The sequence below is a fragment of the Acomys minous genome, assembly GCF_964271855.1.
Source record: "Acomys minous genome assembly, chromosome: 14".
In the NCBI taxonomy this organism is placed as follows: domain Eukaryota; kingdom Metazoa; phylum Chordata; class Mammalia; order Rodentia; family Muridae; genus Acomys; species Acomys minous.
Window position 1 is genome coordinate 14659292 of NC_140496.1, and position 16405 is coordinate 14675696.

Genomic DNA, 16405 nt, shown 5'->3' on the forward strand with positions numbered 1-16405 from the left:
GTGCTAGATTGCTGCTTGTGGAAATAATGTATCTTGGTTTTGGAGATCCCTAATGAAAGAAATCATCATTAAACTATTTCTGCTCAGTGAAGTGTGCCATATTAAATAAGATAAGATTATTGGAATGCTGTCTACTCTACCTCAGGGTGAGGGCACAAATAAAACAAGTGGATGATCAGTGAATCTGAAGATGGCTGAATGAATTGTCCTATCCCAGCTCTAAATTCTATTTATTGGAGCAAAGCTGCTTTTATTCTTACTCTGTCAATTTCAAGTTGTTGATTTTTTTTTCTTCTTCTTTCAGCTAAGTTCTACCACTTGATCTGTTTGTAGCTCAGCTTAACTGTTTCCGTTTTCTCACACAGAAGCAGTATAAGGTTCCTATTCCATTTAGTGAGGTTCTTCCAAGGATGTTTTTTTGTTTCATAAAAGGATGAAGTATGCAAGGCTGATTTGTAGACTTAGCAACGTTCTTAGCTTCACAATGGCTTAAAGGCCATCTGGTTCCACAGCAGCCAATGCAAGCCTTGTAGAGTTCCACTACACCTCAGGAGCCTTTTGAAATACTTTTCCAGATGTTTTCTTCAAGACACATCATTTCCAACCTTGTGTCATTGCATTATTTCACTGATGGGCAACCAAGGGAGACAAAGATTCTACCCCCCCCCCTCCAGCATCAGCACCTGCTTGGATATCACACTGACGATAGTACAGTCGAGCCAAGGTCCAACATTTGTCTTACCCTTTGACCTTTCTCCTGGTCTCCTTATCTACCAAAGTATCACACTGTGATAGAGCCTAGGGATATTCCTATAAACTCTATTTAAAAACCTTAACAGTGATATGCTTAGATATTCTAGAACTTTCCTAAAGCACAAGTCTATTCAGCAAAGAGTTATAGACCACTCACTCTAGTGCCACCTCGCTACAGGGGTTTGGGTGGAAGCTGGGTCTTCCCAACAATCATGGATCTGACTCTCGGGCCCATTTTTTTAAACAATTATTTCTAGGTTCACTTTCCAAAATCAGCAGGGTCCTCTTCAAGGCACGCTTAATTTCTTTAGAAAACACACCACACACACATACACATAGACGGACACACTCACGTGTAAGGACCTCTGTCTATCCTCAGTTCCTCCCTAGCACTGCATAAGTCAGGCTTGGTGCCACATAGCTACAATCACACCACTGGGGACATGGATTCAGGGAGATCTGCAATTCAGGTTTATCCTTGGCTGCATAGCAAGTTTGAGGGCACAATGAGATACGTAAGACCTTGTCTGAGAGGGAGAGGGAGAAGGAGAGCAAGAGTGTGAGAGCAAGTGTGCAAGAGCGCGTGCATGCACGAGAGAAAGAGAGATGATGATGATGAATATAGGAGAATGGAGAAGGGAATATATACATATATACATATATATGTATATATATGGTGTGCATCCATATTACATAAACTACATCCCCCCCCCCCCAGTGATTCTAAGTCATAACCAACTAAAACTATAAGCATCTGTGATCACATTGACTGGCACAAAAACAAATACAGTTCTGCTTTATTATGCAGTGTTGCGTGCTGAGACTTTGCTTTCTGCCTCCATTTTTTTGTTTCTAATCATAGAGAACTTACCACTCTGCAGAATGTTACAGGAAAGCTTTCTGATCACTTGTCCAAACCCTCATGCCAACACCATGGTAACCCAGGCGTGGCAGTGCAGGCCCTCAATCCCATCACTCAGAAGGCATAAGCGGGAAGATTCTCCGTCGCAGAGAGAATAAAAGGCTGCAGGAGAAGGCGCTTGAGTTGGAACGTTTGCTAGGGAACCTGAGATTCTTGGCAGTCTTTGCTTTGACCACTCTGACTTTATCCCACAATGAAAAATGAAATCTCAGCATTCTCATCACGGAGAGCACAGTGTGGCCTGTAATTGGAGAGAATGGGCTGTTTAAAATATGTATAGTTTAACTCATCTATAAAAGTCTCAAGAACATTAAGCCAGGTTTTGAAGCTGCAAGGAATTAAATGTCCAGCTGCCTCACTGTTAAAGACTGGCTCCCTAACCACTCTGCTTACTGGCTCTTTCTCTGTTCCCACGTGGTTTGCCTAGTACTCGTCTTGCTCAGATCAGTGCAATCCTAGGGAACAAGGAAGAGAGTGTGAGACAGGGCTGTCCCCCTGAGCTGTGAAACCATCATTGACAATGCTGCCCGTGCCCCACCTGCCCTTCTGTCACTCGTCTGTCTGAAGTGTAGAAAGCGGCCGTGTAGGTTGGAAGGGTACACACTATGATGGTCACTCATTAGCCTGATACAAGCAGTCCAAATGCAGCCTGTGTTTAAAAGCTCGGAGAAAGCCTGAAGCTGGAAATTTGCCTTCACATGCCTTGTAAAGAGCGTTGCGGCTGTGATAACATAACCTAAGGGTTGCTAACCGCCTAGCGGATGATCATGTGAGAAGTCTGGGGGATCTGATGGGGTGCCGTGCGACTGCACGTTTAGCCATTTGCTCCACAATGTTTTGAAAAGGCATAAAAAATTTTTTTCATTTTGGCCATGAGACTCTTTATGTGTCTGTGAAATTCATCCATAGGATCTCAGGGGGACGTGCTGGAGGACGCTGTGGTATAGAATTCAGAGATATTCTATAGCGTGCGTGCCTGTCCCCACGGAGACAAAGAATTTTAAGCACAGCAATTTATTAACCTCGAGTCTCCTTTCATGTTACCTGCTGGTAGTAGATTTTATATGAAGTGGTCCACAGTTGAGTTTTAGCTCCAGAGAAAGCTGTGGGTCGGGAGAGCAAAAGGGGTTGCTGAGTGGTTAGCGCTTGGGTGAGCAGTACTATTTTACAGTGCAGCTCCCCCTTGCCTTTAGGCCTCTTCCTGGCTTTTGCCAGCCTGAACTTCCCCACTAAGATGTTAAGAGTTTTCTATTGTTTATATTCTCATTAGATTCTCAGCTCGGGGTATCATTCTCCACTTCTGCTTGGCAACAGGAAAGCAGCAGGCTACCAAAATTTAAAAAAAAAAAAATTGGTCATGCTGGTGACAACGAGGCAGTGTCTCCCTTTAGAGTGCAGATTCAGCTGGAGTTAAACACCCCGAGTGCTAGCTCCAGGCTGACAGACCTGTCCTGGAGAATGTGGCACATGAGACCTTCCATTCCGGCTTTCGCATACCACGACCTTCATGGTGGCAGGTGCATGGGGAGTGCAGAAGGGCGTTTACGATATAATGAGATGAGGGCAGAGAACTTGGAGACATGAATTCTCCTGTATCTGTACCTGAAGCCTTTTGGTACCAGTGCAGACGGGGTGTGTGTGTGTGTGTGTGTGTGTGTGTGTGTGTGTGTGTGTGTGTGTGTGTGTGTGTGTGTGACACATAACTATTGCGGAGAATATATCTGTGCTTCCAGAATCCCTGACACATGAAGTACCAAGAATACTTCTGTCATCAATTGTTAAAGAAAGTTGCAGAATACAAAAATTAGATCAGAGATATGAAATGAGTTTGATTTTCTTTTCGATAATTTTTTTAAAATGTACTCCTTTTGCTTTTGAGACTATAACATAGTTATGTGGCCCTTTTCCCTCCTCCAGACCCTCCTTCCTAGTGAATGCTCTTCTTCATTTTGAGATTATAGTGTAATGACAACATTCGTCCCTCCCCTTTCCTCCCTCCAAAGCTTCCCGTATGCCTCTTCTTGTGCTCTCTCTGTCTCCACCCCTCCCACACATTTGTCCGTTTAACTTGTTCTGACTGTATAATGCTTCTCAGATGTGTGTTTTCAAGGCAGGCCATTTTCTTTTTCTTTTTCTATTTAAGTAATTTACTCAGATTACATCTCAATTGTTATCCCCTCACTTGTATCTTCCCATTCCCCCTCCCTCCCTCTTTCATCCTATTCCCCTCCCCTAGGTCTGTGACAGAAGGGGACCTTGTCCCACACTATACAATCAGAGCCTCGTTGAAATGAGTTTGATTTTATGTGCCACTTATAACTTAATGTAGCAGCATCTGCCTTCAAGTATGATGAAAATGACATTAAAGGAGCTCTGTGGCTGATTAATTATGTCTGCACAGTAGCAGGAAGGAACCAGGCAAATTTCAGGGCGTGTATTTCCAATTGTATAATAAATTAGATATAACTGCCCACAGCACATTGATGCTCCCCTCAATTGTTCCTTCTTGGGTTATTGCCTGCGAGTGAGAGTGGAGTGTTGAGTGCTAAAGTTCTTGAATTCTTGCTTTTAGGCCTCAGTATGGTGGCAGGTTCTGTCCAGGCTCCAGCCGTATCTACAAGCTGTGCAACATTAACCCTTGTAATGAGAATAGCTTGGATTTCCGCGCCCAGCAGTGCGCAGAGTACAACAAGAAGCCCTTCCGGGGATGGCTGTACCGTTGGAAACCCTACACAAAAGTCGAAGGTAATCCGGTCACCATGACACTCCAATGGCTCTCTGTAGATAATATATACATTCACAGCACGGGAAAAGATCTCTGCCCTTGTGAAAGAGTTTTCATGTTTATTTTCTATTCCCAAGACTTGTCCTGGTTCAGTGCTTTACCAGCTCTCATAGTTGTTGCTTTACACAGTTGTCATTGTTGAGCATTTCTTTAAGTGTTTCTCTGCCATATGATAGCCCTTTGTTGAGAATTCTCTATTTAGATCTGTACTCCGTTTTTTTTTTTAATTGCATTATTTGGTTTAGTACTGTTTAGTTTCTTGAGGTTTTTTTTTTTATATATATTTTGGATATTAGCCCTTTGTCGCATGTAAGTTTGGTGAGGATCTTCTCCCAGTCTGTAGGCTGTCATTTTGATCTTTTGACAGTGTCCTATGCCTTACAGAAGCTTTTCAGTTTCATCAGGTCCCATTTATTAATGGTTGATCTTAGGGCCTGAGCTGCTGCTGTTCTGTTTAGGAATTTGTCTCCTGTGCTAATGAGTTCAAGGTTCTTCGCCATGTTTTCTTCTAAACGATTTAGTATGTCAGGTTTTAAGTTGAGGTCTTTAACCCACTTGGATTTTTGTGCAGGGTGATAAATATGGGTCTATTTGCATTTTTCTACATATAGCCATCCAGTTAGACCAGCATCATTTGTTAAAGATGCTATATTTTTTCCATTGTATGGATTTGGAGGCTTTGCAAGTGCCCATAGGTGTGTGGGAACCTTTATTCTGTCTTTAAAAGGCAAATTCATGCCTGGAAATCTATACTAGAAAAAAAGCAAAACAAACAAACAAAAAAGCAAAAACCAAGCTTTTGTTGAAGCTTTTTCAATTTCTGAGACTGATACAGAAGGGAAACACACACACACACACACACACACACACACACACACACACCAACTCCTTAATCTCATTTATAGAAATTAGAAAGTATTAAATACAGTTGTTATTTGAAAAATAAAAATATTATAGTTAAGAGAAAAACGTGCTATCCTCCCACACATGTATATACTTTGACCACAGTAATAGATTTTGTCTCACATTTAAGTTTTCCCTTTGCCTTCTATTGAAGGGTTTCATGAAACAGGACTGTTTGTGAACTGTTTACACATCTGTGTGAAACTGTTGTTAGGGCTATCGCTCAGTGTCGCCTACAGAAGGTCCCATGTGAGAAACGTCATCTGGAGTTGCTGGCCAAGGACAGCTGTCTCTATCGCAGGAATTGGCTTGCTCACTCCTTCCAGATAACAAGAACTCTATAACTATACTTTTTTTTCTATGATACAAGAAATTTCCCAGGGGTTTAATGGTCAACTAAAAACACTTCTTTAGCCTTTAGAATGAGCTTATTTGCTCTTTCTACTCATGACATTTCAATTTGGTATCTTTCATAAACAGTATTGACCACATGTTTTTTGTTTTCCTACTGTGTCAATGTTTACCTTTTTGGAGGCTGTATAAGTAACTATGGGGATCTAGTCCTAAACCAAATCATCAGACCATAGCAGTCCAGGGAGGCTGGCTGCACAACCCAGCATTCCTGTGCTTGAGGATGGTTCCTAAAGATTACGAATACAGAATTTTAGGTATCACGCCAGTCTTAGTGACACATGCCTTTCATCTCAGTACTTGAGAGGCAGAGGTAGGCTGAGGACTGTGAGTTCGAGGCCAGCCTGGTCTGCATAGGCACTTTTAGGCTAGCCAGAGCTGCACAGAGAGAATCTCTCTCAAACAAAACAAAACGCGGCCCACAGTTCTTTCGTATCAATGTTTAATTGACTTTGTATGGGCTCTTCAACTGAGTTTGTGTCTCTTGAAGGATAGTTACGAACACTCACGTGGGCGTGCTCACAAACAAAATTATATAGAACACTGTCTGTTTTGCTCACAATAGCTTTCCAAGTTGGTTAGCTGCCCTGTCTGGTGGCCACACTGGTTTGTACACAAGCTAATCCTGGCCATATCCCTCTCTCATCCCTCTGCTTCTAGAGGAGGACCGATGTAAACTCTACTGCAAGGCTGAGAACTTCGAGTTCTTTTTCGCCATGTCCGGCAAGGTGAAAGATGGGACGCCTTGTTCCCCACACCGAAACGATGTCTGCATCGATGGGATTTGTGAAGTAAGAGGACATTTCTGCCCCAGGGTGTGCAGTCGGGTTTGTGTCTCCTTGGGTGCTACCAAGATGGTTGAGAGAGTCCCTACAGTACACACAGGGAAGATGGACAGAGCATCTGGCCCTCTCTGATTTTTGCAAGACCCCTTCATTTTATTTCCCAGACACTTCCCAGGATAAAGAATGGAGTACTGGTTACAGCCACCCTTGCATTGCTATCAAAACTAAAGCTGGAAATGATGGTGGTGTCTCAGGGCCTGCTTACAAAGCATGTACACCTGTGCTAGGACCTCAGGAGTGCAACAGGAACAGAACTGTCCTCTCTGTTCAGTATTTCTCTTTGGGTTCTCAGTTTCTCTTGCAATTAAACTTTATTATGAGAATTCCATCCTTTTGCAGGATATGTGTGTGTGTGTGTGTGTTTGTGTGTGTGTGTTTATATATGGTTATGTTTGTTTGTGTGTACATGTATGTTTGTGCTTATTTGTAAGCATATGGGTAGTTTTCCATCTGTACATGTATGTGCTTTACATATGTGTGCACATGTATGGGTACATGCCTGTGTGCGTTTGTGTGTGTATGTATATATGTACATGGAGGGAGACTGAATGTATACTGCTCAGCATTTGTATGCCTCATCCATATAGTTGGCCTGGAGGTCGGGTAATAGTCCAGGACTCTTTATTTTTAGAGTCTTAGAATGACAGAGGTGGAATCTAAATCTTATATCAAGTGTGCAATTTGATCACCTGTGCATCTGCATGCAGAGTCACTTTTCTTACAGGAAAGTCAGCCACCAGTAGACACTGCCCATGTCACAGTGGTTGAGCTCACACTTGTGTGCATATGATCATCACTCTTTAGAATCCATGGGCTAAAACAATAATAATATGCAAAGTAAAGAAACCACGAAGCCAGGAGGAAGATGAACAGGGGACTTCCAGGAGAATTAGAGGCGAGAGAAATATATGTGATCAAAATACATTGTATGCATGGATGAAATTTTTTGAGGAATAAGTAAAGGTTTTTTTAACAAGGAATACCAGAGGAAATCTTTGAACCCCAGTCTGACTTACGGCTCTTGGCTTTCACCATCCCTCACGTCAGTTAGTCTTCACCACTGGCTTTGCTCATCTCTGATTTCTTCCCTCCTTTTTTTTTTTTTTTCCATCACAGCCAGTGGGATGTGATCATGAACTGGGATCTAAGGCAGTTTCAGATGCATGTGGTGTTTGCAAAGGCGATAACTCAACTTGCAAGTTCTATAAAGGCCTGTACCTCAGTCAGCACAAAGCCAACGGTAAGAGCTGCCGCTGTTCCCTTGTCACCACTCCCAGTGCCACACTTCTGCCTCTGAATGGGGAGGGGACTGAGCTAATTTTATCTTGGCTTATCTGACACATAGCAAGATCCTTAGGGTCAGTGGCTGTGTAGCTTATCTATGCTTTGTACCTCAGAAGTATGTGGAATAGGGCCACAAAGTGACTCGACAGAGAGAGGCGCTTGCCACCAAGCCTGACAATTTGAGTTCCGTCCTCGGGACCCAAGGTGTAAGGGGAGAACTGATTCTTAAAAGGTTTCCTCTGACTTTCCCATGTGTGCTGTGGCACATGGGTATACACAAATGCACACACACACACACACACACACACACACACACACACACACATACACACACACACACGGGAGGGGGCGGAGAGAGAGAGAGAGAGAGAGAGAGAGAGAGAGAGAGAGAGAGAGAATATAAATCTCAAAAACAGAAAATGAAATTATTGACCATTTTACTCCATAAAAGAGGCCTGAATATTCTCAAAGGCTCCACCATAACGGGCACTATACATCTATACATCCTGGGCGTGTCTAGTCACCATTCTCTAATCTGCTATGTTAACCTTGGGAATACTCTTCTTTGCCCATTTAGAGTATTATCCTGTGGTCACCATCCCAGCCGGGGCCCGAAGCATTGAGATCCAGGAGCTGCAGCTTTCTTCCAGCTATCTTGCTGTCCGAAGCCTCAGTCAAAAGTATTACCTCACAGGGGGCTGGAGCATCGACTGGCCTGGAGACTTCACCTTCGCAGGGACCACGTTTGAGTACCAGCGTTCCTTTAACCGCCCGGAACGCCTGTATGCACCAGGACCTACAAATGAGACGCTGGTCTTTGAAGTAAGCTTGATTCTGAGGCCAGGGCTCCCCTGGGGCATTGACAGCAATGGCTACCACTTGAGTAAATTCAGGGGGCTCCTAGTGAGCTCATTTCCTGACAGGAAACCTCTCTGAGTGCAAGGAGGGAAGGGCAATTAGCAACTCTGTCTTAAGGAACTAGAGATGTCTATCTGATGTGCTTCCAAAAGGGTTTTCTACTTAAATAGCAGTCTTCTTTCTGGGCGCTTGCCTAGGAGTGCCCAGGAATGCAAAATTAATATTCATCAGATGATTCCATGTTGTGTCTGCCATTTGGAGAATCCACTGTAGCTATTCCCAACATTGATCCGCTGGCCCAGGAGGAGGCTTTTTTGTAGAGAAAATGCTGACCTTGAGTGTCAGCGGGCATTTGGTCATACTTTTGTAGGTTGTAGCTTCCCCAGAGATTAAACAACAAGACATGTGAATGTGCAGTTTCTGATGGCTCCATGGCAGAAGCAGTGAGCATGGATTTTTCTTGCCCCATGTGGGAGTTTGGATGGCATGCTTGATGGGTTATTCTAGGTGAATTTACATGACTTTTCCCTAATGGACTGTTAGATTTTTCCAGAACTATAGAAGGCTGGAAAGTGAAAATACTATTAAGTTCCCACCCTGAGTATCTACTTGGTTCCTCACTTGGCTGTAGACTGGATAGAGGTATATACCTGGCAATAAAACAGTAGAAAGGAAAAGGAAAAAAAAAACCAGCATTCTGGGAAAGAAACATAGCATAGTAGAAAGTACAGAGCTGTGGAGCAGCACTATACTAACATATCAAGGAAAATGAATCTGAAGGAAGAAAACAGAGGCTCTGTCTGGATGGAGGGTTGGTAGAAGAGCCATCAACTGGAATAATTGAAGGAGCAGCCAGGTGAAGTGTGCGGGGACTTCGAGACAGAAAATAGTTAAGGATTAGCTTAATGGTTCAGACTGAGAAGTTGTCCTGGGGTGTGAGTGGGTGTTATAGAGCTCCAGAGCACAGGTGACGTTATACCCCATGCTCAGTCAGTGTCCAGGTCTTACTGAAGTGGGCGTGTTAAAAAAAAAAAACTCACTCTGGCAGCTTTGTGGAAACAAGAACTGATAGACAAAGGAAACTGGAACTTTTAATTCCAGGTAAGAAGTGCTAAAAAAAAAAAAATTGAAATTGAGGGTGTGAGCAGGAAGGAAGTGGACCTGCTTGTATCAGAAATTTAGGTAGAAAGTGGAAGGGAAGGTTCTAGAGATAGCTGGGCTTGTAGACTTCAAGGGAGCAGACAGTATTGAGAAAGAACCTTTGCTTCTTCTTTGAGCCTCTTGAGGGTGTTTTTACTACTATAAATGTCTTGATGATAACCTTGATGTGAGGCTAGGGATGGAGAGGAACTTCCATGTTAGCCTCTTACTATTTAAGATGCATCATTAGTATTGAAATGGCTACAAACGGGCAGTGGGCTGTGCATTAAAACACCCAAAGCACTATTTGAATGAATGTGTCCCAGATTCTGAAAACCTCTGAAGTGATACCTTGATGTAGGTTAACAAACCAGAGGGTGGAGGTGCCAGCTTTCTCTGATCAGCTGCCTCTTAGGAATAGCCAAAGACTATGTCTCACAAAGGCACTGTTGAACTGCAATTGACAGCACTGAGGAGCTGGCCCAAAAGGTGTGTGTACAGCTAGACCTTGACCCAAAGTTGTCACAGGGTTTTATGTATAAATGCCCTTCTGTTGACACTCTGAAATCCTGTCATGTGCTTTTGCTCTGAACCTGCCCAGACAGAAAAGTAGAGACTTCCTTAGTGACAATAGAGATGGCATCTTGGCTAGTCTTTCTCCGATTGTTCCAAGTTGGTGTGTTTTCCTGTGGATTTTAAGATATTTAGTATCTGTACATGAATCCCACACTCAAAATCCCATCATCTTGGAGAAGACTATCCTTCCCAAATATTCCCTTGGTCTCTGTAGGCAATGAGAGAATGCCGCTTGCTTGTCAGTTCCATGGTTTTAATACCATGCTATCTGTTTGGAGCTCAGAATCACAGCATTTCACACACACATCAAGGTCTGTTTGTCTTTTCTGGAGACATTCTGAGCCACAATGGGACAGACTCAAGGTTCACTCTCCACATGCCCTGGACCCATTTCTGTTACTGTGATAAAACATGGTGACAAATAGCAACTTGGGGGAGGAGGGTTTATTCCATGATGCCATTATCCATGGTTGTGGAGAAGTCAAGACAGGAACTGAGGACATTTAGTCACATCACATGCAGGATCAGAGAAAGGATAAAGTGAAGAATAAAATTAAGAGCAAAACGACCCATGTTCTCTACTCTCCAAACGGTTCAGGGCCCAGACGTAAAGAATGGTACTGCTTAGCAGGCTGGATCTTCTCATGTTGGTGAACTCCATTAAGAAGAGTCTGCCATGGGAACACTTGATCTAGACAGCCCCGCGTTCAGATTCCCTCCCCAGGTAATTCTGGGTCCTGTCAGTCGGCAATCAGTACTAACCTTCAACCCACATGGAATCTGCTGGGTGAAGCCTTAAACATTTACTAGTGGAACTAGAAAGACAATTGATCAAAACTAACCATCTGCAACTGATCTGAAGGTTACGAGTGCAAGCTTGGCTAGCTAGTGTAACTGGGGAGGGGGGCAACTTTCTTGCTTTCTCTGCCCTTTAATGTCCACACTTGTAGAACAGGTAGACCCTGCTTGCTGTTGCAGCTCTTGTAAGAATTATCTGAGATAAATCTGGTGCCCACATCACTGCTTTTTTGCCTTTGCATATACGGCACACACACATCTTTTAAGACGCCAACCTTAAATGTCACACCACAATGAGCAAACTGGTGGCCAGAGGCCAGTTCCATCTCCCAGATCACATAGCAATAAAGCACAATGGAACAATGCCTTAATATCATGTGACTTCTTGTAAAATTGTGGATTTTATAAATCTGTTTTCAGAGACTTCTAGCATTAGTGGATATTTGAGTTTATAAGGTTGGCCATAGAACTTGGCCATGAGTTGGCCTTCTGTCATCTATGCAAGGGGGTTGGTTCTTAAGCATTTTGTGCTTTTGATCCAGTTTTACCTGAGAAATTTTTAATTTCTCTAGATACACCCTAGATACATAGGTGTATAAATAGGCATGCAAGTTACACATTTACAGATAATAAATCATAATTTTATTTTATAATATCTTTTGGCTATATACATACTTTCACTGATTATTAAAGATGAAAATAAATTTGCATGCTGACATAGTTAGGCTTTTATCAACTCGAGTTGGCATACCTCACTTGAGAAATTGCCTTCATCAGATCCTCAGGTGGGCATATCTGTGGGGCATCACTTTAATTAAGGATTAATATAGAAGGGCACAGCCTGCAGTGGGTGGTACCACTCCTAGAGAAGTGGTCCCATCCAGAATTATATAAGAAGGGTAGCTGAGGAAGCCAGAGTGAACAAGCCAGCTACCCCTGTTCCTTTGTGATGTCTGCGGCTTCTTCCTTGAACTCCTGCCTTGGTTTTGTTGTTGTTGTTGTTGTTGATGATGATGATGATGATGTTGTTGTTGTTTTGATAATGGACTGTAACCTGCAAAATGAAACAAACTCTTTCTTCTTCAAGTTGTTTCGATCATGGCGCTTATCACAGCAACAGGAAGCAAACTAAGACACATATTCATGAAATGGATATGCTCATCTTTTAAAATTCTTTTCAAAAATCATTAAGTCTTTGTGAATTTCATGCAATGCGTTTTGATTGAATTCACTCTCACTTCCTCGCCTTAGCCCCTTCCAGATCAACCCTACTCCCCACGCTCTAAATTTGGGGTTCTCGCTTTTTAAAGAACCCTCTGAGTCAGATTTGTGCTGTGCATATATTATAATGTTATTTATTTTTAAATTTTTGATATTACAGTTTAATTTCAATCCTTAACCCTTCCCTTTCCTCCCTCCAAACCCTCCCATATACCCATTAACTCTCTTTCAAATTCATGGCCTCTTTTTTCACTAATTGTTATTACAGGCATTTATGTTCCTAAATATAATCAGTTCAGTCTGTATAATGCCACCCGAATATGTTTTCAGGGCTGTTTGGCACTGGATAACCGATTGGTATCTCCTTCCCTGGGGAAACCACCTTTCCCACTTCCACCTTTCAGTTGCTTATATAGTTCTTTGCATAGGGTTGAGGCCTCATGAGCTGTTCTCCATCTGCCTTGGCATATCCATTGGTGCCATCCTTGATAAGTTCACATTTGGGCAGTCATGTCGGTGGCGATTTATAGGTGTAGCTTATGACATTACTAGGAGACACGAACTTATAGAAATTTCCCTAATCCCCTGCTCTTACAATCCTTCCACCCCCCTTCCACGATGTTTAGGTGCAGTAGTGTTTTGTAGATGTATCACTGGAATTGGGCTTCACAACCTTGCATTGTGATTGGTTCTGATTTTTCCATAATGCTCTGTGTCTCTCACAAAGAGATTACATTTACCTGGGTTTATAAAGGCAAATGTTTATAGACTGCCATTAGAGATTATGCTGATTTAGTAAATTAGTGATTGTAGCTTCTCCTCCAATAACCATGATGTCATAGAAAGGACTATATTTTGGTGGAACATTTGGCAGTGCCAAAGTCTAGAAGATCTCCAACACTGTATTTTACCTTTATATTCATCAAGGCTGAGGACACTGCTTCACATAATTGTACAACATTTCAGAAGCATAACCAGGGCCAGCTTAAAAACTGGTGGAAACTGGCTCAGTCACAAGCCAAAGCTAATGTAAGGTATACCACCTTGAACTACGGCTTCTCTGGCTGCTCCAAAAGGCCATTGATTTATCACTCAGCAAGTTTTCACAGGCCAAATGTGACTGAAAACAAAAGAAAAGGAGGAAGCCAAGCTAAATGGCTCTTACGGCTTCTACTATGGGCAGCCAGGAGCTAGCATGAGTCACCCGTGATGAGAAATGATCTTCTTACTACTTCAAGACTTGCAAACAATTTTTTTTAATTTCGTTTCCCTCTGCAGTTTAGTTGATAAACATCAAACCTTCCCAGTTTTTCACAGTTCTTTTCATAATTGAAGCTTCTCTCTTAAACAGTTCTGCTCGGCAGAAAATCCACAACAGAGAAATAAGATGAGAAATGGCAGGTAGGGAGAGTGGAGCGACTGTGTTGAGCCTTCCTTTTCTCTGTAAAGCCTGAGTGTGCGCTGACCAAATTAAGCAGACCTTCGATGCGCTGTTGCTAAGCATCACACAAGCCTCAGATGAGCCTATTGAGTGTGTGTGTGTGTAATCTCACCACAGCTCCAGAGCTCATTCGGTTGCATGTTTTAACCCTGACAAAATCTACCAACCACTTGGTTTCTTCAGTGGAAAGAGATTAACCATTGTCTAAATAGATATTTGTTTAAGATTTATTTTTATGAATATGAATGTTTTATCTGCATGTATGTCTGTGCACCATATGCATGCCTGGTACCTGTAGAGGCCAGAAGAGGGCATCAGATCCTCTGAAACTGGTGTTACAGGTGGTTGTGAGCCACCATGTGGATGCTGAGGATCGAACCCATGTCCTCTGCAAGAGTAGCCAATGCTCCTAAGACCTAAGCCATCTTTCCAGTCCTTCAAAAGTAAATTTCAAGAAATGAGGATGGAGGTCCCTTAAACTGATCAGATTAATCCATCTGTGTGTTCCCAAATGCAGATGGCTCTGTAAACAGCACCAGCCACCTATCAGGACAGGGTTGACTACAGTAGATCTGAGTAAAGTCGTATAAATATGTGCTGTATTGTTCAGATGAATCTGTATCTTGTTCTTAAAAGAATTTTTAAAGTGTGCGTGTGTGTGTGCGTGTGCGTGTGCGTGTGCGTGTGTGTGTGTGTGTTTGAGAGCATGCATACCACAATGCATGTATGGAAGTGAGAGGACAGCTTCCAGGAGTGAGTTCTCTCCTTCCACCGTGTGGGTTCTGAGGATTGAACTCAGGTTGTCAGGTTTGGTGGCATGCGCCTTTCCCCAGTGAGCACCGTACCTGCCCCATAGTAAGGATTACCCCACATAGAGACAACACAACCTCCCGTGTAACATTTGTAGCCATTACAGAATTCTAGAGTCCCCGTCATAAAGTAAAATGGCATTTTCTTGCTGTTTATTTCTAAAGCCTTCCCTTGGGATTCTATTCAATGAGGCTTAGCATAATCGGCTAGAAATATAACCTGACAGGCAAACTATCTCCATGGACACTTCCATGACCAAGTAGACACATTTTAATTTTTAAAGCAGGTATGGATTCATTTTATGAATATGTATAAAGCTTAAAATTAAATCTGACAACCTAATGTATTTGTTTGATCTGTTTAAAGAATCTGGGTTATTTGGGTTTTATTGTTCTAGAGAGCATCATCACATGAATCTCTTTGATTTTTTTTAAAGATTTACTGATTTATGCATTTCATGTGTCTGAATGTTCTCTCTGCATGCCAAAAGAGGGCATCAGATCCCATTATAAATGAGTGTAAGCCACCGTGGGTGCTGGGAATTGAACTTAGAATCTCTGAAAGAACAGCCAGTGCTCTAAACACCTGAACCATCTCTCCAGCCCCAAACTTCTGGTTGGTTTTAATTACACTTAATTCTCTCCAAAGTTGATAGCCTAAGGTTCTTTTTTTTTTTTTAATTTAAAATTATATTAAGTCAGGCTGAGGAAAGGCTCAGTGGTTAAATTGTTTATGTAAGGACCTAAGTTCAGTTCACCTGAACATCCACGAAGCTGAGTGTGACAGTGAGTGTCTGGACCCCCCAGGGGCTTCTCCAGCAGATGGGAGGCAGAGGCAGAAGAGTCCCTGAAAGTTCATAGACCAGCCACCTTGCTGTGTGCAAGGGCACATAAGAGACTGTCTCAAACAAGATGGAAGGCAAGGACCAACACCAGTTAGTTATTCTCTGACCTCCACATGTGCGTCATGCCTCCGGCATCACAGACCCACACAAATGCACAGCACACACGTGTACATACACATACTCACATACATACATTCATGCACATGTGTGCACACACATACTCACATACACACACATACACACACGTACTTACACACAAGCATGCGAGCATGCACACTCATGCACATACACACGCAGAGAGAGCGAGAGAGTGAGAGAGAGAGAGAGAGAGAGAGCAAGAGAGAGAGAGAGAGAGAGAGAGAGAGAGGGAGGGAGGGAAGTTATGATAAGTGATAAATTATATTTTCCCCAAAGTAGACTTTATCTTAATGTCCAAGTGATCCATGGCATTACTCTTTAAAGAAAGTTAAGTAAAGTTCACTTTCCTTTCTATACAGTGACGAGTTGAACCATAATGAATACCCTGGGAGCCAAAAATATGTTCACTCCAATATAAAAATGTTGAATATGTTTTACAGTCCTGTGGGATGCTGAAATAAGAATGTGAGAACGTCCCAAAAAGGAAAACGCTGTTGCGTCCACAGAGAGACGTCTGTGAACAAATGCCTTTCCTGGCCACTCAAAGTCTTTGCCTGTTTCTCAGTTCTTGTTACAGTGTAAAATTCAGCAGAAAGGTGTTTGCCAGACAGACAGGCAGACACTCAAGGGCATCACAGTGAAGCTGATGCCCCTCTTTTCTTTCTTACTTATAGCT

At 42.6% G+C, this 16405-nt stretch overlaps 1 protein-coding gene across 3 annotated transcripts in view; it reads left to right on the forward strand.

Moving 5' to 3' along the window:
- Positions 1-16405, forward strand: part of ADAMTS18 (ADAM metallopeptidase with thrombospondin type 1 motif 18) — a 139920-nt gene that overhangs the window by 97188 nt on the left and 26327 nt on the right. For all 3 annotated transcript variants that reach the window (XM_084757318.1, XM_084757319.1, XM_084757320.1), the window contains 4 exons: positions 4248-4420; positions 6435-6565; positions 7736-7859; positions 8481-8725. In XM_084757318.1, coding sequence (XP_084613444.1) covers positions 4248-4420; positions 6435-6565; positions 7736-7859; positions 8481-8725 — 673 coding nt within the window. The remainder of the gene's footprint in view (positions 1-4247; positions 4421-6434; positions 6566-7735; positions 7860-8480; positions 8726-16405) is intronic.